The 21722-nt window shown below is 42.1% G+C and overlaps 1 protein-coding gene across 9 annotated transcripts in view; it reads left to right on the top strand.

The window, feature by feature from the left end:
- Positions 1–21722, top strand: part of PRDM15 (PR/SET domain 15) — a 37145-nt gene that overhangs the window by 2224 nt on the left and 13199 nt on the right. For 3 of the 9 annotated variants that reach the window (XM_035896399.1, XM_035896400.1, XM_035896398.1), the window contains exons 2-13: positions 1907–1952; positions 5319–5412; positions 9179–9332; positions 10195–10447; positions 11660–11782; positions 14356–14454; positions 15252–15476; positions 16166–16301; positions 17394–17575; positions 18227–18321; positions 19227–19314; positions 20697–20864. In XM_035896399.1, coding sequence (XP_035752292.1) covers positions 1916–1952; positions 5319–5412; positions 9179–9332; positions 10195–10447; positions 11660–11782; positions 14356–14454; positions 15252–15476; positions 16166–16301; positions 17394–17575; positions 18227–18321; positions 19227–19314; positions 20697–20864 — 1654 coding nt within the window. In that variant the 5' untranslated portion in view covers positions 1907–1915. Of the gene's footprint in view, positions 1–1906; positions 1953–5318; positions 5413–9178; positions 9333–10194; positions 10448–11659; positions 11783–14355; positions 14455–15251; positions 15477–16165; positions 16302–17393; positions 17576–18226; positions 18322–19226; positions 19315–20696; positions 20865–21722 lie in introns of those variants that run through there. The other 6 variants (XM_035896402.1, XM_035896401.1, XM_035896406.1 and 3 more) reach the window with 6 other exon arrangements.

Raw genomic sequence — 21722 nt, 5'->3', positions numbered from 1 at the left:
TTGAGAAATTCCTTGAATTCGTGCTCAGCATTGGGCTTTTGTATAGATGTTTAAGTGTTTTGTTATACGAGTTTAGTCCCCAGAAGCCGTAGCTGAGAAAGGCCTAGCTTGTGCCACAGGCGGGCGGTGCTGGCCCCTTGCTGGGGTAGCACGTGCAAAGAGGGACTGTGCTATTGACGTTTGGTGGCATTGGGGACAGCAGTGCTTGGGGTGGGCTGTGGGAGGAATGCCAGGGTGCCCAGACTCTGTGACCGAAATCCACCTTAGGCTGTTGCCCAGATAACTGGGCAGCAGGATCCCTCCTGCTGTGACCAAGAGCCTCGCTGACCAGGTGCCCCCTTGTATTGCCATCAGCTGACGTGCTGGCTTTCCACCCAGTGCATCTCCGTGTGGTGATGGACTGCCCTTCGCTAATTGGGGGCGGCGTATGGATCAGTGAAGGAACCTGTTTAATGCTTCTGATGGAGGCTTGAGGTGGAGGGGAGCACGGGTGCGGCTGGCAGCCGCCTATCTGACCTTGCTCCCTGGCACGCGCCGGTGCTGTCATGGCGTTAGCAGCAGACCTGGCGCAAGTACGGAGTCCTTCCTGAAACGGCAAAAGGGGTTGTGTGGGGCAGGGACTTCCCTTGTGCTGAGAAGTCGGTAGAGCTGCGCAGAAGTAGCTGCTGCTGCGGGCTCTGGACGGAGCCGTATTTCCAGGGATTAGCCAGCCAGAGCGTACAAAGCATCAGCGTTCAAAAGTAAACTCATAATGGGGACTCCTGCTCCTACGCTGATCCTGAGTAACATCTGTGCTTGTGCGTATCCGTGGCTTGGCTTCTGTTGTTGTAGTAGCAAATGCTTTATCTTTTTTCGAATAGGGCTCTGCTAGTCTGGTGGGTCTTTGGTTATGTTTTTTCTCCTCCTGTCCTCTTCCCTTTCACAGGTTCACAGTCTCTTACTCCTTCCTGTTCTCTTCTTGACCGATGTGCTCGCCTTTTCTGCAGCCTCATTCCCTTTTAGACTTGGGTCACAATCTTTGCCTTGCTTTGCCTCTCACTGGGGCATTGGGAAAATTGCTTATTTGAAGAGGAGAGCCTTTTCATGGTTACAAAAGGGAAAACTGTCTTCTAGATCCTGCTCCTGTCATGATCTTAGCCATACGTAATCAGATTACTTGCCAACTGTAATTTAGACTGTCTAGACATCGTTGAGGAGCAATAGTGTTTATGCGAGTTTTTAATACATACTGCCAAACCGGATTTATAACAGTGAATATAGATTATCCTTATTTTACAGGTGAAAGCAAATTGGTGAGGGACAGGGATGGGATTTGTTTTTCCAGGTTTTCTGATGCTTGTTACCACAGTGTATCTTTGCCTTTGGACCAGATCTGTGATCATATCCGCAGATTTTGGGTTCTTAAGATGATTGTGTTTATTAAATAAGTAACTGCCCTTCAGAGATAATTTTTTAACCTACTGTTCAATAAAATCTTGCACTGAACCAGATGGGCCTTGTTTCCGCAGAGGCTGGCCGGGATTAGTCCTCTGGCCCTGCTTGTTCTGAGGCTCTACGGGAGCTTATCGCAGGGGGTGCAGGGACACACAGGAATGGCTGGAGGTTGGTGAGAGGAGGGATGGGGAACGGCATGAGACAGCATTGCCTCAGGGACAAAAGCCTGGGAGCCTACAGACATTTAGGCTTCTTGGTAGTGATTTCAGCAGCACATGTAATGATACAGCAGTCACTGGGGGATTTTTATCAACTTTAATTTCTGTAACTTTCCACTGATAATCCTGCAGGAGCAGTAATGTGTTTGGGTGTGCTCTGGGTCAGTCAGCATCATTACTCCACAAAGGGATGTTTGAATAATATGGAAAGTAAAACTCATTTAGAACTAACTTCATCTTTTGTATTTTGGCAGGTTTAAAAAATGGCTGAAGATGGCAGTGATGAGACTATGTTTATTTGTAAGTATGAGAAAGGAAAGTGATCTGCTTCTCATGATATGACTTGTCTACCCAGAATGTTTGAAATTAAAGACTAAAACAGACTAAGTTTTTATTTAGAAAAGTATTTATGTAAAGGAAGCTTAAACAGCTTTTGGAGGAGTAGAGAGAAGGTTGCTAATTTTAAACGTACACATTCTCATGGGTTTGTCAGCAAACACACAGAAAGACCTCTGAATGTAAGTTAGCAGAACAGCTTTTTCATGGTTGAAGTAAGTGAGATTGAAGGCTTAATACTAGTCTAAGCCCTTTGTTTGTACAGCCAGCTTTAGCAACCAGAGGTGTCTGTGGGGAACTCTGACCTCTAGCTTGAGTTGAAGATCTGCACTTGTTATTCTTTCTGGACAAGCCCAGTCTGGGATGTAATGACTGCCCTGACAAGGCTCGCTCATGGCATTTACTGTTTTCTTGTGCCACTGCAGCTAGGCCTGCGCTTCATGCATCTCAGCTTTGTGATCTGCCTTCTGCGTAACCCTGCACACCTGACTGGGCTCCATGACCTGGGATCCAGACTCATGAGGTCATTGCATGTGAAGGGTGGCTGCAGCAGTGGCGTGCCCAGGTGGTGTGGTGGGCAGAGTCCCATGCTTGATGGAGCTTGGCTATTAGGCTCATTTCCCAGTGGTGTACTAGCCCTGCAACCTCTCCTTTGTCACCAGCCTGGACATGCAGGATCTGGTACTACAGTGGGAAAAAAGTTAAGAGATGTAGAGTCTGCTTACCTACTTGTATGAGCAGAGAGGATACTGTGGGCCCAGTCTGGGAAGGGCAGCACGGAACATGTCTTTGGTGATATGGATCCATGGTCTTTTACCCTTGATGGCTCCACAGATGCACATTAACCTTATGGCAACTATATCAGAAAGCAAGTTGCACTTTTCCTTCCACCACAGACTCACCAGGCTCCTTCAAAGATAGTGTTGACTCAATAGGCATTTTTATTGAGTCGCAGATACCAGTGGTAAAGTTACCTTATCTTCTCCTTCATAAAAAGACCCTGGTGGATAGCAACGAGGACTGGGATGTGATACCATTCCCTAATTGTACAGATAGAAGGTGTCACACAACGTGATTTTCCCCCTTCCAATGGAGGCTGTAGTCATTGAATTTCTTGAGCTTTCTTGTGCTCTCTATAAGTTTTTTTCCCATGGGATATGGGGACTGCTTACGTTCTGAAAAAGTGAGCTGATATAAATGGTATTGTGCACTCCCATAGTTAACATCATTGAATATGTATTTCATAGACGTAAGAGAGTTTTGGAATATTTTTGGTAGAAGTCTGTGAATATACTCCCCCCCAGGGTATTTTAACATTTAGCCCCCTGTTTTGTATTTCTCCTGTGGCCGTAATCTCTTGAAAGTGATGCATGTGGTGAGTGTAACAGCCTTGGGGAATGCCTGCTGTAAGGCATTCCTTAGATTTTGAGAGACGTGCTATACTGTGTTGATAGGATATTCCCCTTGCTTTGATCATTCATCCACAAAGGAGTGAGAGAAAAGTGTAGCTTATTCCTGGATGCAGTTTTGGACAGTGCTGTCCACCTGTGCAGTGGCTATTTTTGCAGACGTGAGGAGTGCCTAGGTACAGCTGAAAGATAAGGGGAATGACTAAAAGTGCTTAGTTTCCTTTGGCGGCAAAGCCAGTTTAAGAAGCTGTCGCTCTGGCTATTCCTTCCCGTCCCCGTTGGTTATGACAACCCTTTGTGGATGCTAATCCAGTTCTTTTCAGCAATCTGGTTTACACATTCCTCTGTGGCTCCTCCACCCTCTCTGGTTTTGGAAATTTGTATTTAGCCCAGGTTATTTCAGTAATATTAAGCACAGTGTGAGCTACAGGCACACCTAAGAGGGGTGGTGGTATGGTAAACAGCACAGGATGGGGGAGGCCATTTGGCGGTAGGCTTAATTTTGATGCTGGTGCAATGTGGATAGCACTTGCCCACTGACCCTTTCCTCTGATACAGCTGTCTGGTGATGTACAGCAAACTGGACTGGGAAATTCATTCAGCTGAAAAATAAACTGATGGGAAAAGCTGGTTGTTTCATTCCTTGGTTCACCAGAAGGCAGCACAAACAGCTGTATGGGAAGCAGTGGCCAGTCTTGGGGGTTGCACAAGCTGGTACTGCTGCTTGTCATATGCATGTGGATTTTTGCTGCTAAGCTCGTTTTGTTGCCAGAAGAAAAAACAACATGGAGCTGTGGTGTTGTAGTTTGAGATCCCTTTTCCACGCCTTAGAAGAAATCCTTTGGTTAGTTCACTGGGACAAATACAGGGAGGGAAAGTTTTCCAGCTAGGAGTACCGAGTAGCTTTACTGGCAGGGGCATACCCTGGAATGAAACGGCTTTTGTCTTGTTCTCTTTCCAAACAAGGTGTAACCACCCTCTACTTTGCATCCTTACTTGGGTTACCTGACTTGCCCTTGTGAGCAGGGAGCTCAGATGGAAATCGCACTATAGGAGCATAACTCCTGTGTGATGGTCTCTTCTTAAGCTGCGTCAGCAGCTGACCAGGCAGGGCAGTTTGACAGCTATTTTTCACAGTGAAGCAATATATATGCGTTTGAAATCCTGTTAAGTTGGCTTATTTTAGAAAGCCTCATTATCGTGGTCTGAAAATGGTTTCTTAGGAACCATTCAGTTCTGGGTAATTTACAGCCACTTAAACTAAAAGTTAATTTAGGTAAGCTGACAGTGAATTAGAAGTGGCCAAAGTGTATTGAGCAGCCAGCTGATTTGTTTGGAAAAGCACCAGAAGGCATCTTGGAAAGGTATCTCTTCCTGCGCCGTGGGTGAGGAGCGTGAGCAGGTCAGGTGCGGTTGTGGGAGAACTGCGCTCCCATAGCACGCTTGTGCCCTGCTGAGGCCCCATGCCAGTTCTGCTGCTGGTACTGGGCTTATGCCTCCTGTTGCTAAAAAGGCCATGCTACCCAAGCTGTTTCTAAAAGCCTGGGTTCTGGTGAAGGTAGTAAAGTGTTTTTCTTTAGCTGCTAGATGTTGTGGCACTGTATCTGAAGAATAATGCCATCTTTAAGCAGAATATTTTCTGTGGATATAAGGCAATTATTTTCCTTTGAGAGAAAAATTAAACAATTGTTTTCTGATAGTACTGATCACAGTGTGTGTTATTTCACCTACACAGGTGCCAGCTGTCAACTTGATGTTCAATTATACATCTTCTTTAGAGCAATATAAATAAACATCTGCCTCTCTATCTATGTGTTTTGCCTCGTGCTAGATTTTGTATTTGGCTCTTGGAAAAAGGAGGCAGCTGTCTTACAAAAGTGTTTTCCGTTAACCTTTCTGTATGCTGTCTGCTTCCTTACAGGGTGCGAGGACTGTGGACAGTACCATGATTCAGAGTGTCCTGAGCTAGGCCCGGTGGTGACAGTCAAAGACTCCTTTGTATTGAGCAGGGCAAGGTAAGGAACGTTTGTGTTAGTTCTGACTAACCCAACACCCATGTTAGTTCTTTGAAGTGTATTTGCTGTTTAATGGGTGTCACGCTGACAGCTGAAAACTGAAGTCCCAGTCTATGGAAAGCACATGGCCTTGATTAAATAGAAAAATTGACTCACACACTTAAGTGCTTTACTGAATCGAAGCCAAAAAATACCTTGCTGCTCATCAAGACTTGGCTTCTTTGCTGAGGTTTCTGGCAAAAAGTCAGATAGTGCCAGATGGGGTGGTGACTTCTGTCTTGGTCAAGTACCTGCAGCTTTCTCCCCTCCTCAGATGTATTACTTTCAGAAAAGTGTATGAGGATTTCTTAGTTGTATGGATGGTTGTGTCCTCCTGCTTGGTATAACCTCTGTAGTTCCTCCACTGGGAAACAAAGTCATTATTCTGGGTCTTTACAAATGATTAGGTGTAATGCTTCTGTCAGAAAATCTATGACAGGACGGCAGAAGCGTTCGTGCTTGCCAAAAGAAACAAAGAGACTAAATCTAATTAGGAGAAAACAACACTAAGTAGTGATTTTTACAGAGAAAGGTAATCGGGCATTATCAGTAAAATTCATATTAAGGTGTAAAATGTAAGGCTAAGGAAAAGAAAGAACTATAACGAAGATGCAGTAGAAATCCAGAAAAGGAAGAAAGTTCAAATGGCTTTCTGTATTATGTAATGTGCTTAGGGCTTCCATGTTTCTTCTTGGGAAGTCACTGACAGAAAACACGGGCACGTGGGCAGCAAGTCTGACACATGCTGGCTCTGTAGGCCATGCTGCTTATTCCCAGGATCATTTTGTAATAAAACCTGAATGTACTGGGTCTACCGCACGGGTGCCGTGACCCATCTCTGCCTGGGCAGGATGCTCTTGGTGTGCCACAGCGTATGCTGGCTGTACGTATGCACAAGCCATAGCCATTTTTCTGGGCTTTCCCAGGAAAGGAAGCTCCCTTCAGCTCCTGCCAGGGACCACCTTCCTGTGACTGGAAACCTGCCACGGATCAACTCCTGCAGCAAGTGTTAGTGGTAGTAGTAGTAAGGTAGCAAGTAGTACTATCTTAACAGTCCTGACGCTAGACATGCATTGTTCTTGAAGGTAATTTCAAAATGCCTGTAGGAATGATGGAAACTGGTGATGGAAGTGCTTTTCTTATACACGGAAACGAGGCAGTGCAGTAAGTCTCCAGCCCATACTAAGCAGATTCAATGACAAGTTAAACTATTATTTCCTACCTTTTATCTTTTTTTTTCTTTTTTTTGCCTTGCAATTTAATGCTCTTATTTATTTGTACGTGGAGAATTACCATAATGTCCAGATGTTCCAACTGCCAACGTTTGGAAATACGGTGCGTGCACTGGTTTTCAGCCTTTTCTGACATGCAGATGCGTAAGTGTTCCCTACTGGAAGTGCTGGCTGCTGGGTAGTGGACTTGAAAGCAGGGTTTAAAAAGTGGCTGTGTTACAGAAAAATGTATTTATTTTCCTGAAGAGTTTACAGCTGAAAACAGGTAAGACAAGAAAGGGAAAGAAGAAAAATAATTGCAGCCTTTATTTTACATCTGGGGAACAGTAGCTGAGAAAGTGAGCTGTCTGAGGTTGAGGGTAGGTTTAACCACAAACTGGATATGAATCTCTTAAAAACCAGTCTCCTTGCTTAACCACATGATCATTGTTTCCTCTGTCCTACGGAAAAGATAAAATGGATGCTTTATGGCTAAAAAAGAAGTGTTAAGAAATGTTTCCTGAACTTCACTGTCTCTGTTAGAGAGAAGTGCATATTTGCATATTCTGTTATTAAATCTGAAAGCATTTTTTCAATTTGTTTGCTTATCACTAAGATTGCAATCTTCTTGTGTTGCTCTTCATCTAGACAGGAAAATGTACCTGCCACTGTCAAGTTCTATAGAGTAGTCAGTAGCCTGTCTGATTATTTTTAGCTTTTCATCTGTTAGCACAGAGCTGAAAAAACAGGGTTGCATTTGTTGTCTATAAAACCAGTATGATGGTTCCAGTCATTTTGAAGATGTTCGCTGTGTATTATGTGTGGTATATGTATTTACTACATATAGTTCTTCTCAGAAGCTTGTTTATTAAATGAGAGGCAGGGAGCACAGAAGCATTTTGTGATTAATGTTTGTAATAAGGGGGCTAGAAGACAGAAGGGAAACTTACAGGACTTTAATCTTAGGGCTATGATCTGCATAAGTATGTAAGGTTTTAAAATTCGGGGAGGTATATAGCTTATTTTTTAAAATAAGCATGATCAAAAGCAAAGTTCTGTAGAGTCATAGGATATTTCATTTTGGAAGAGGTCTCAGGATATTCCAGTTTTTTATGCATGTTGTCTTTTCCGCTCTTGCCATGTGCCCCTGCAAAGAGCCTGACTCCGTCTCAGTGATGTCCCAGTAGGTGTGCCTCTCCTCACAGGGTGACTGCTCTAGTCCCTGGCCATCCTGGTGCTCCTCCCTGGGGCTTGCTCCAGTTTGTTGACGTCTATTCCATATTGGGGGCCCAAAACAGGAAGCAATGGGTAGATGGGATCTAGTAAGTGCAGAGCAAAGAGCGACAATCACTTGCTTCATCTGTTGGCTGCTCCTGTTCATACCATTCAGTGTTCATACCAGTGTTTGGCCCTCTTTTCTGCTGGGACCTGCTATGGCCTCATGTCCAGCTTGCTGCCTACACTACCCTGAGGGTCTTTCCCCTGTCCAGTACCATTGCTGGGGCTTTTTCCTTCACAGGTGCAGGACTTTGCATTTGTCCTTGGAATTTCATATGGTTCCTGTCAGTGCATCTCTCCATACTATCAAAGTCCCTCTGGATGGCAGTCCCATCCTCAGACACATTGACTGTGCCCCTCAGTTAGTGTGATCTGCAAACTGGATGAGAGTGCACTCCATCGCCCCTTCTAGATCATTGATAAAGTTGTTAAACAGGACAGGTACCAGCACAGACCTCTGCTGTACCCCAGTTGTTACTGGCTTCCAGGTAGAGTCAGAACCATTGACCATGACACTCTAAGCCTGGCCACCCAGCAAGTTATTTACTGTAGTCATTGTGTACCCATTCAGACTATAACATCCCAACTTGGATACAAGAATATTGTCAAAGATAGCATTGAAAGCCTTGCTAAAGTCAAGGGAAATGACATCCACTGCTCTTCCATCATCCACAACCTTGTCATTTTATTCTGGAAGGCAAATGGTTTGTCAGGCATGAGTTGCCCGTAATCAATCCACGGTGATTGTTTCCAGTCACCTTTGCCTCATGTGCCCATAAATGCCTCCCAAAAGGTCTTGTTCCATGATTTTCCTAGGGACTGAAGTGAGGCCAACCAACCTGTAGTTCCTTGTATCATCCTTTTGGCCTTTTCTGAAGACGGGTGCAACATTTGACTTTCTGCAGTTATCAGACACCTCCCCTGATGCCTGTGATCTTTCCAAGATGATAGAGAGTAGTCTCACTGTGGTATTGGACTGCTCTGTCAGCACCCTCAGGTGCAGCCTGTCAGGCCCCTGGACTTACACGGGTTCAGCACTCTCAAGTAATGACTGACTCAGCCCTCCTTGACTGCTGGTAGTTGTTCTCCTCTGTTTATTTATAAATCCTCACAGAAATCAGAAAAAAAAATTTCTGTCTTCTAACAGAAAACTTTTGCTGACTTCTTTCTTCCATGGATTCCTGCAGATTTGTCCCATGCGTAATTGTTTTTTTCTCAATTCTCTCTTCAATTCTTAGGTCATCTCTGCCTTCTAATTTGGAGATAAGACAATTGGAAGATGGGACTGAAGGAGTATTTGCTCTTACTCAACTAGTGAAACGTACACAGTTTGGCCCATTTGAATCCAAGAGAGTTGCCAAGCTGGAAAAAGAATCCGTTTTTCCCCTGAAGGTAAGACACAACACATGAAAAGCAGTAACAGAGTCAGTTTTGTCCATGATGATTTTATGCTATCTACCACTATGGAAAAAAAAAAAGTGTAGCAGGGTTATTTGGGGCATCTTTTAGGTATGCCCTATAATGGACTACCTAAACAAGCATTCTCTGGGCAAGATACAGAAGAACCAAACTAAAGGCTCATTTTGCATGTTTGAAATGAACATCCTTGTATGAGATAGGGCTGGGATACAGTCAGCAAAACTGCTTGTCTTTCACCTCCTTTAAGTGATGATACAAGAGAGACAATGACTACGGCAGTTCATTTCAGTTGTTTTAATGAGTCTCCTAAATTTGATTATATTTGCTTAATGAGTGACATGTGCATTAGGTTTATGGAACATGCAGAATAATTTTTTTTTTCTGTCTTGCATTTGTTTTATTCTCTTGACAAGTTTTGGTGGGAAAAATGCTATGGTAAAAGTTGAATTCAGTCTTACATTTTCAGTAATACCTAACTAGGAAGTAAAGATTTAGAAATGTGACTGGGGCTGATGGGTGTTTCACAGTGTACTGTTTGGATTCCCCTCCATTCTCCTGTATTCAGTCATTCAAATTTTGTGAGAAATTGGTGGCTATAGCAACAATTCTTAGGATAGAAGTTCAAGTTGTTCCCATCCTGCCCCTGGTAGTCTGTCTCAGGACTACTCATCTGAAGACGTGACTGATACATGAAACGTGCTTGATGCAAGTGTTGAGCTTTGGTTTGTCTCTGATGTATGTTGAATGGAAGTCATTGCAAAAGCAGAAAACAAAAATTCTTCTTAACTTTGTATTATTTGTTAGGGTTTCATTATATGCATATTTTGCTTGGCAGGTGTTCCAGAAGGATGGGCCCCTGGTATATTTCGACACCTCAAATGAAGATGATTGCAACTGGATGATGATGGTGCGACCAGCCACCGAATATGAGCATCAAAACTTAACTGCCTTCCAGCATGACAATGATATTTACTTCACCACCTCCCGGGACATCCCACCAGGAACTGAGCTGCGAGTGTGGTATGCAGCTTTTTACGCCAAAAAAATGGAAAAGCCAGTGCTGAAGCAGGTCACTAGTATTGCCAATGGTATGTGTGGGGGCCTTTTTTCCTTCCTAAGGGCCCAGTCCTGATAGGGACTGATAGTCCCCTACTGTTGTAGTTGACAGTGCTGTTTATCAAATAGGCTCTGACCCTGAATTTTTCAGCCTTTAGAGTCAGGCTAGCCTGCATATACGGTTGCCCTACAAGGAGAAAGCATAGATTCTTCACCATGCTGTAACTGAGTTTTTTGAACACAGATAGCCTAGTTGATGATTCAGCCTCTTCAGAGTGAACAAACTGGATAAAGAGTTCTTAACTAAAGAACTGATGGCTGCATCAGAAACATTACTGGGTAGAAGAGCAAATGAACCCCAAGTGTCAGCATAAATCTAAATGTATCTTTACATTTTACGTTTACATTTACATTACTTTACAGGAAGCCATCCTTCTTCAGTTGTAGTGAAAAAGTTTTGGTTTTGCTCAAAACTGTTATACAGTTCTAAAAACCTACTTTTATCTTACGCAGCTTTACATGGGACCCACTAGAATAAGATAAGCTCAAGAGTGAACTACCATTCCACATGACTGCTTGTACATTGGCAAAGAAAGGCAGCAGGTTTTTTAGAATCCCAAATAGAATTGCCAGAATTCTTTCATTCCTCTGCCCCTTTGTTTTTCTTCTACTTTTTCATTTCTATAGCTAAAAGGCATGATCCTTTAGCATTGCAAGGCCTTTTGCTTTCTGACCTTGAGTTGGGAGTACTCCCCCGAATGGTATTACTGCTATGCTGAGTATAATTTGGGGTGACATATGGCTTGGGGAGAGGCCATTGCCATCAGCATGATTTATGGCTGATCTTGACAGTAAGCACAGTCTTAAGTGCTACAGCTGTATCAATGCGGTTAACAGGTTTCTGAATTCTAAGATGTTTCCATTTGGTATTTACTGAGAGGTTTCATATTTTTCCTCTTTATTTTAACCTGTTTGTGTATTTTTTTGTGCATATGGGTATTTAAAACCATTGTTTAGGTACGTCCTGCGTTCTCCCTTCAGCCTTTTCACTATACACTTCAGAATATGCCAGGCACATTGTATGAGATTCAGGCATAAGAATGTCCTGGTTAGGATTTTACATGAGAATGTTTTTTGCAGGACTGCTATAGGGCAAAACTTTCTGACTATGGTTTCTGCCCTCAGCACAGAGCAAGAGAATCAAAGGGACTGGAAAGTAAAGGAACTGTTTTTCCTCTTCACAGATATGTGCTTGGTAGTGATGGAATCTGATAAAGAGGGGAATAAAATCTCTTCAAAACCTTCACCTGCTGTCTTCCCCCATAAAAAACCAAAGAAATCCAGCATACCAGCAGCTGAGCCAGCAGGTATGCAAAATTATGGTATTTTTAAGGGAGATAGAGGACAGATCTAGATCAAAAGAGCTGTTAGGTATACCACTTCTATGTAGATATTATGGTTATATAATTTTCAGCAAATATTAATTTAGAGAGGATTTGAAAGCCTGGATTTTTCTTTTTATTTTCATAGGCATGGTGCTTAAAATACATATGCAGGTTAAAAAGTGACAGAGGAGCCAATAAACCCTTAGGCAGGTGATTTTCATGAAAACCACAACTGCTTCTGACTTTGGAGGTGGTTAGTGTTGGGGTGGGGGTGATTCCAAAGAAAATACCTGTGCAAAGTGTAATAGTTCAAATGGTCAAATTCTAGAAGAAAACATGAGATTCTGAGTGAATGTAAGAACAGTGCTGTTTGGAAATGACAAGAACACTGGCCATCTCCAAATTACAGTAATACCAAATTCTGTTAGAGACTATCAGACTGTACTTGATTACAAGAACTCAAATTTAGATAAACTTATAAACAATACAGATACTCTTGGCAAAGAACACATGGCTCAGGAAGTAACTAGTGGTGTCACAGGAACTCTGTCCCCAAGGTTGATTATGAAGCAATGCCCCTCCACCTTGTAATCTCTGATAAGTGGAACAATGACACTAAGAACTCACTTAACCCAAATTGCCATGTCTAAAAGTAAACTCAGAGTACGTTGTGTGGAGATTGGGATCAAAAGACAACTGTTCTGGGTCTGTTCTTTGAAAAGGTTACTTTGCTAAATTTTACCTACTAAAAGTAGCCAGGAGGAGGAGAGTTGTTGCAGATGTGTACAGAGTGATTCATCCGAAGATCTGTTCATTTAACTTGGATACTGTCATGGCTAAAATGTGAAGTTGACTGGGGAGATGTCTTTCAGTTTGACATCATTGATTCTTCTGGGGGGGAAAAAAAACTGTGAAGAATTTGACCATCCCTTCCTACATCCTACGGTCTAAAAGTCCAGCTTCAACAGAAACAAAATGCTGCCTGTTATACTTTGGGAACCCGAAAGTGTTCCCACTGATGTAGTATTTTGGTGTTCCCCAAACAAAATATGCCTCTCTTGATTCTGACTATTTGCCTCAAGTTGTGCAAGTCTCTTGCCAACTGACAGATCTGTGCTTCCAAGTAAACTGGGTTGCCCTGCAGCCACCCTGGAAACCTGAAGAAGTGGGAACCTAAACAGGACCTGACTCTTCCTGGCAAACCAGTGTACAACTAGGGTTTCTAGGTTTACTGCTTGCGGCAGCTAGGGAGCAAGGGAAGTGCAGAGTCAGGGACAGTTTTCCAAGACAGACTTCAGTTTTGCAGATAGTCATTTTTCCGTTTTACTAGCCTGCAACTTCATGAGACAGATACAGTAGCTTATGTGTGACTTACCAATCTGACTTTTTTTTTTTTTTTTTTATGTTATGCAGAATCTTGGGGGTTAGGTTTGCTGGTTTTGGCCTCCCAGACAGAGCTCTCAAGAAGTTCTTTATGTAGCCTGTGAAGAAGGAATCTCTGTTGCTGAATTGTCTAGTTATTTAGTTATTACAGCATGGATGAGATCACACCCCTGTAGTACTGAACATTGAATGTAATTTGTAGCAGGGAACAACCTCTGCCTCAGAGAATCTTTTATTTCGGTTTAAGAGTCAACAGTGAAAAGGAGGAAGTTTATCGCCCATTACAGGTGGGGTCCTCAGGCAGAGAGATTAAATGGCTTGCTAATGATCATACAGGAAATCTGTGGCAGAAACTGAGGTACAGTTTGAATCTCCTGTGCTGCCATTCACTTAACCTAATTTCAGTGTCATCCTCCTCCTCTGGGGGAGTCTTGTAGACTTTGGGATATTCAGCTTTGTGCGTACCAAAAAGAAATCTCTGAACCAGTCCAGATTTATCAGATCCTCTCGACAAATTCAGATATATCATCCAAAGACTTAAAGCAATGGACTGTGAACAGAGTAATCGTTTTCCTCTCCTTTTTTTTTTTCATTCCAGTTCCATTTTCACCCCAATTTCTTCTTTATTTTCTTTATCTGGCGTGAGCTGACATGTTCATTAGAACATGAATATAGTGGTTTCATAGAACACCTAATTAATGAAACTGCTCAAAACCAGGTTTTCATTGTCCTCACCCTTACCTCTGTTAATCCGCATGTTCTTACTATGCAATGCTCTTCACAGAGAGCAAGGAGGCTTCTCCTGCTTCTGTCCTCAGCCTATCCAGAAGAGGACTGGTAACCCTGGTTTTAAAGGTGCTAAAATTTGCTTTATGTCATGCCTTTGATAACCACAGTTCTTTAGAAGGTGAAAAGGGACTCTGAAGACTTTGCAAGAGGACCAATATTCTCTCTTGGCATCATGTAGTTTCTGTTCTGACTTCTCATCTGTTCTGTTGTTTCAAGTATTCATGTTTGGAAAATCCTGAAGTGTCCCAGCTGCCCCCATGGGCCTCTTACTGCTTAAATAGGAACTTGTGATACCCAGGGAGTTGTTGCAAGATAAACAAAGCTACAGGGATTTACCACCTTCCTATTTTCAAAGCTTTTCAGTGTTTCTTCTTGTGATTTAGTGAACACTCCAGAAGGCAGCGGAGCTGCAGAAGCAGAGTCCAGCCAGTGGACGTGTAAAGTGTGTTCATCTGCTTTCCAGGGGCCTCAGCTGCTGACAGGTAAGAAGTGCTAGAAATTCATGGGAGAGTACTGAGAAGCATCAGGAGAATTCTGCTCTGCCAGGGTAGGCCACTGTGAAGCCATACCCTGTCCATGATGCAGTAAGATAAAGGTTTTAATTTTTGTGTTCCTTTAAGAAAAAGAGTAGCGAGGAAGGTAAAACGGTGATATTTTGGATATGGCAGTGGTCAATCTCTGGGCAACTATGATGTTGAATCTAGAAGAAATAAAACTGTCTAGAAGATGACGTGAATGTTAGGAATATCAAGGATGGGAAACTGCATGAGCAGTGTATAAGATCAGTGATGCCAGCTTATACTTAGTGATACTGTCTGTCTGGTATTTATGGCACAGACTTAGTAAAGGTAAGAAATAAGTTTATTTTTTTTTCTGCATTTCGTTTGCAGCTATTTTATGCAATTTTCAAAAGAACTTAGAATATCTAAGAGCTCTGACCATTTGATGAATCATTTTTTAAAAGGGCACTTAGGCTGCTAAATAACTTGGGCATTTGGAAAAATATACCCATTATCAGGGGGCACAACCTTTTTCCAGTGATATCTAACAAATCTCTTTCAAAATCCAGTCCCTGTGAGTAGTCGTTTCAATGTTTAATAGACTGCATGCTTTTATTTAGGAAGGTATTGTGGCTGCTTTTGAAATAATTTGAAGTCAGTCTCTCCTAAGTGAGATTGACCTGATAGATGGGCTTCAGCTGATCTACTTCATACTTCAGTTGGGTATTTCATGACAGTTTCTTTCCTCCTCACTCTCTTTTTCTTTCCCATTCACCCAGAGCACTTGCTGAGTCACCTGGAACAAGCTAAAGGTGCCCCCCAAGCCAGCCAGAATGAGGCTGTTGCAGAGAAAGCAGCAGAGGTTCCCCCTGTGGATCAGCCAGTAGTTTGTGATGCAGCCAGTGCCAGTACAGACTCAAGGAGGAAGGCCAGGCGGGGTAGAAAACCCAAAACAGCAAAAGCAGAAACACCTCTTGTCGTCGTTGAAGAGAAAGATTCTGCAGGTAAAACAAAACTTAAGAAAATGCTGAGCACGTATCCTCTCATGTGTCTGTATCGATGCCTTCTCAGAAAGGCCTAAGAAGAAGCAGAGACAAGATGGAGGTTTTTAGTTAGATCACTAAAGCAGACGATTTACAAACATTGTAAATTATCTCTGAGGTCCTTGTCTACGCTAAATGCTGCAGCACCTACGCTTAGATTACCTGCATTCTCCTGTGATGGTTTTAGTAATAGAGTGGCACAGGAGAGAGACACACAGGGTAGTGGTTAAGAGACCTGCCTAGCTTTCTGTGAGAAGGAACAGGAGAGAAAGCATCCTCCTTCTCAAGAGGAGATGCCTTCCTCTCTCTGCCTTAAGGTTTATTCTTGAAAGGGGCTTTTTTTCAGGGCCTTACCTTCCTTTAATGGAAGTTCTAGTAGGAAATTTCATGATGCATAGTAAACTGACCCTTTAGTAATAGGTTGGAAAGGTAAGAAATTATGCCTTCATAAAAGATGTTGGCTACATCCTACCTGTCATTCAGTAGCCACTTTCTCTATCTTGCAAGTGCTACCAACTCATTAGCAATCCATTATTTGTCATGGACAAATAATCGTTAAGTGCCACAGCTCATTACAAAAGCAAATTCCTGCATTTGAAGTTTCATTTTTAGCTGTCCACATTAACACTACTTTTTTGGCGTGTTTGCAGCAGAACGTGTAGCTGACGTTGTAACTGAGGTCCCACAGGAAGAGGTGGCCCTGCCTCCAGCTGCAGAAGAGAGAATTATGGAACTGGTTTTAGGAAAGATGCCTAGCACCACAAATAGCATCAGTTCAGTGACAAAGTAAGTGCTCTGGGATGCAGAACTTCCTCTTAGGCTTAATTAAGGTTATGTAGCATGTAACAGCTCTGTTCAACTTCTGGGCCCACAGATGCTCTTTTTTATTACCATAAAATGTGAGATGATGATGATGCTGACTTTGAGTGCCACAAAGATGGCTTGTGCACTGGAGGAGGGTGCACAGATGGTGAGATATTGGTGGTAGAATTTTGGAGCATAAGCCATGAGAATTTCATTTTCCATCATGTTACTGCTTTAATTCAGTGTGATTCCAAAAGCCTCCTGCAGCTGCAAGGTGAAATATTACTCCCCTTGAATATTGGTGATAAAACAGGCAAAAAGATTTTTGCTAAAAAAATGATGCTAACCATTATTATTCAGTCTTGCTTGTCATCTTAACTCACGAATTACTTCTTGTTGATTTGTGCCTGTGATACTTCAGATTTAGAGCAGTGGGAGGGGAAAACTTCAGTATAACAGAACCCTGGGGAGACTCTTAAATATCACTTGATTAAATTAGGTTCTTTTATGTCTTTTTGTCTCAGTAAAATTGGCTTTTTGAATTATTTTTTGTATAATAAAGGACTTGGTTTTTCAAAATTAGCTGGTAAAGCTATATATTGAAGTCCTTAGCAGACACAGAGCCTTCAAAAATGCATTCCAGCGGGTGGTTGTGCTGGGAAATAGAACAGTGCTGCTTCTTGGCACCCTGCTGCCCTCTTATCATATACGCCTTTTGCATGCGAACTGCCAAGCTTTCTAAGCTGAAATAGCACTGATGTTTTCAGAGGATAAGCAGAACAGATCCTTTGTGTTCCTCTGAGGGGCCTGCAAAGAGAATCTCTGAGGCTGGTGGCTGCTGCTTTTTTCCTTGTTTGTGCTGGGTGAAGATAATTTGGAGTGAGACACCCTCTGACATCTGCTGCTTCTAGGGGTGGCCAGGAGGGCGCTTTGGCAAAGAGGAGGAAGTTCCAGGCCCCCTTCTCATGCCAGAAGCTGAGCTTAACACTCCTCTAGCTTTTGCCAGCTGGTGGGACTCTTTCTTGCAACCTGTTGGGATACCTTTCAGTCCCTGCCTTTCTTTCTCTAATCCAGTAGGTTTGCTCATCACCAAAACACCATGTCCCTCAAAAGAAGTTTAATTCTCTCCAGTAGACATGGTATACGGCGCAAGCTGATAAAACAACTTGGGGAGCACAAGCGAGTCTATCAGTGCAGTATCTGCAGCAAGATCTTCCAGAACAGCAGCAACCTCAGCAGGCACATCCGTTCTCACGGTGGGTTTGATTTTGCCTCGCTTGCGTATTGATTTTTGTCTCTTGGTGGTTCCACTTTTTAGTGAAAGAGCTATTCTTAGATATTGGGATACATAATTTTAATAGAACTCCTTTTTTTTTTTTTTTTTTTTTTTAAAAACTCTAGGGAACTCTTTTAGTTATGCAGACCAAAGCATGAGACAGTAATAGCTGAAAGTTGAAATTAGAACACTTAAAATTTCAATTTAGGTACATATTTTAAATGAGGGTGAGGATGTGATGGTTTTTCCAAAACTGTTCTTCCCTTTGAATATATACATATGTATCACTCCCCATCTTCAGAGCCACGTGGGTAACATTGCTGTGTAAATTGCAGCTGAGTGCTTTTTAGCTTGTGATCTGCAGTTCCAGGAGTCCGTGACCTACTTCTAAGGATTCCATGAAAAGTAATCACTGAAAAAGAGGGGTGGAACCAAAGAAAATAGTTGTCAAAATTGTTACAAAAGGTTAAAATCTAGTGTTTGGATCTCTTGAATTACTGAAGCTTTTCATTAGTAGCTTGATTGTTTGCAGTTGCTTGTGCTTTGGTTTCCCTTGTCTTGCCTGGAGTTGATTATTATCAGTCGCTGACTACTTTTTTTTTTATTATTTTATCTTGATTGATCCCCTCAGGTGACAAACTATTTAAATGCGAGGAATGCGCAAAGCTGTTCAGCCGTAAAGAGAGCTTGAAGCAGCATGTTTCATACAAGCACAGAAGGAAGGAAGAGAGAGGAACTAGCGGGCTCTTTCTGAGGTTAGGTGAAAATGTACAGTGAGCTTCCAGGTGCTAGCTGGGGAGCTTGGGTCAATCATATTTGAGTGGGTATCTGTGTGAATAAATGAGACAATACTGAGAGGGACAAGTAACATCTTCTGTTAGAACAGTTAATGAATTTGCAAAGTGTGGACATGCTTTTCAGCACGCAAGTCCTTTTTTGCGTCTCAATTTCCTATACAAAGTTGTTTTCAGGCATCAGTTACAGCAAGACAAGGTGGGGTTAGCTGGACCTACATAATCTATCAGTGAGATCTGACTTCAGTTTATGGTACTAAGTAGGATTGTTCTAGTCTTGTTTGCTTGTCCTGTTTCATTTATCCGCACCTATAGTGTCATTTAATGTGTGAACTCCTTGGGTAAAGGCTGTGTCACTAAGGGCTACATGCACATGTGCTTACAGTAGCGGCCTGTTGGTGAGGGCCTTTCAGTGCTGCTGCCATATAAATATTAAACATGCCTGTAGTGGGGCCTTATCAGTGAATATTTCCATTGCTGCTTGGCATCAAGGTCCTAAGCTCTCAGATTCTGGAGAAGCATCTGTTCTGGAGCTAGAGGATGAGTCAGGTTACATCTTGCTTCTCAAAAATTCTGTCTCTCTGTTGGACCGGGCGTTATCAGGAAGACTGTTAAACGCACACAGGTGCATGGTCTGCTGTTTTTTGAGGGTTTTTTAATGGAGCTCAAATGTAGGAACATGGCAGCGTCAGAATTTTGCATCAATGTGTATTTAAACATCCTGTTGAAGGAATAAAAATTGGAAAAGACAGAAAAAGTAGTTGAGATTTAGAATTTCTCTGTCAGATGTGACTTGGCTTTTCCCCCCCATAAACACTTACTGTTTGCAATCCTCAGGTTGACAGTGAGTACAGATACAAGTGCACCACATGTGAAAAAGCCTTTCGGATAGAGAGTGCATTGGAATTCCATAACTGCAGGACAGGTGAGAATGGCTAACCGTTCTGCTTCCTCTGGCATCTCTGCTCTGTTTTGGAGGGATGTCCACAAATCCATCTCAGCATAGAAACTGCAGAAGGGGAGTAGGAATTTAGGTTTTTGTCATCATCACAACAAGCAACCTGCCCCGCTTCCCTCAAGAAAACCTCTTTTTGTGATAAGGAAAGTGTAACCAGTAATTGTAGAGCAACACATCTGCTTCTGTATTGCTTACTTTAGTATCTCCTGCTCACCTAATATCCTCACTGGTATTTCATTTGTAAGTTCACAGATACCCTGTCACCATCTCTGTTTAATTTTCTTTCCTGAAACTAAGTTTCACCTTATTTCTCCGAAACAGAGGAACTGGAAAGGGGGCCAGTGCTATCAATAGTTTGCAGTTTTCTGGGATTACAGTTTTCTTCTGCTTTCTTTATACTCACAGTAGTCTGTTAGATGTTTTTTTTATCACTAGAACCTGGCCTTTTCTCCCATATCCATCCCTCCTGGTTACTCATTTATGCTGAATGATCTTATGCTTAGAAAATGACATCCTGATTACTTCTATGGATGCATGATAACTGTCAGTCCAGAATCACCTGGGTAACTGCCGTTTACAGCACCATTCAAAGCAGGTTTTCTCATTTCCTCTCAGAGGGTACAGCTTGTATAAAAACTCAGCTTTATGAAGAGTGGAAAGTAATGCCAAGTAACCTCAGTATTCTGTTTACTCAAGGGCAGCAGCTCGTTTTGTCTCTGAGTTGACCAAAATGAGCAGCAATTTTTGCTCTACTCTTCAAGGCATCAAACTGTTACTTCTTTATGATTGCTGCAGCACTGGCAGATTCCATCTACAGGACCATATTCTAAGAAAAGTCTCAACTACTGAATACAAAACAAATTCCCCATAGGCTTATTGTCATGTAATGGTATATTTTTGAGTTTTTATACTTTCTTCTGGAGTCTTCTGTACTGTCTGGTATTAGGAGCCAGTGCTGGCAGAAGTATTCTGGTGCTTAGACACAGCTGCCCATGCAGTGCTGTGTGTCTGTATGTGTAGTGATTTTTACAGACATTAAGAACTTGAATCAACTGTTACAGAATCCACTCCAAACATAATTTTAACGTATGCTAGACCACAACGGAAGTCGCCCATGTAAGGATGTTACAATGCTAGATTCCATGTTCAAATTAGCACCATATATATTTATTGCCTTTGAAAAAAACTTTAAAGTACAAGAAAACACATGCTTTTGCATTTCCCTCCTCAAACCATATAAGGATAGATTATATGATAAAACTCAGATCTAACAAAAGAACTACCTGTCTCGCAAACGTTCAAAACCTGTTTCCATCTTTAAAGAGCTGCATGGTTTCTCTTGCTTGCAGATGACAAGACATTCCAGTGTGAGATGTGTTTCAGATTCTTCTCCACAAACAGTAATCTTTCAAAACACAAGAAAAAGCATGGGGATAAGAAGTTTGCCTGTGAAATCTGCAATAAGATGTTCTACCGGAAGGATGTCATGCTAGACCATCAAAGACGACACTTGGAAGGTAAGTATACTGCAGATCAACCTAATTATTACCCTTGAAACGGCAGGAGAGGTGAGAAGGTTAAGGAAATGATTGCGCATTAGAGTCTTCTGGATGGTAGCTGTCTTTTTTTTTTTTTTTTGTCAGTTACCTGATCTGGAGTAGCAGGTTTCAGCAAAATGTGACATTTATTAAAAATAATAGCAATGGATCCTAGAGGGGAGTTGTCTAATTCTATGAAAAACTTTCTAGGAGATGCACCTACCTTTTTTTTCAGCCTTATATGATTAGATCCAGTGCTACTAACAGCCATGTGAAAGTTGCTTGGCTTATTATGCAATAGCCCAGACTAGCTGATTTTAATTATATCTTTTTCTTTCTTTAAATTCTATTCTTTCTTTTTTAAAAAAAAAGTGTTGTAACTTGAAAATTTGAAGGCAGAGAATTAACTTGCAATGTACAACTGAAAGTGACAAGCGTATAAATATAGTGTAAATGGAATGCTGTGTGATGTTATCTTTCAATATCTTGAGAATATATGAAAATGAGATTGTAAGAGTTTACTGTTCAAAATCTCAAACATCTAAGGGTGTTACAGTTACTCAAAGACTCTAGAAGAACTTGGTTAACAGTAGATTGCCAAAATGTGTATTAAAATGCCTCTGTTGATCCAGGTGCTAAAACCAAAGGTGATTTTAAAAAAGCAGCCGGATTGTCTAATTTGGTGCTTTGGGCATAGCCGACTGTCACTGGCTACTCTTGTGATTCAGACCTTGATGTCATGAACTAGAGGACAGCTGGAGGACAAGGGGTTGAATGGCAATGGCAGGGCATCTCATGTTTAGCTGTCACAGAACAACAGCAGCCCTCTTCCCTCCT

The sequence above is a fragment of the Egretta garzetta genome, unplaced genomic scaffold (genome assembly GCF_000687185.1).
Source record: "Egretta garzetta isolate BGI_Z169 unplaced genomic scaffold, ASM68718v1 scaffold45, whole genome shotgun sequence".
Lineage (NCBI taxonomy): Eukaryota > Metazoa > Chordata > Aves > Pelecaniformes > Ardeidae > Egretta > Egretta garzetta.
The sequence above is the reverse complement of the archived record's forward strand: the minus strand, read 5'-3'. Positions and strand labels throughout refer to the sequence as shown.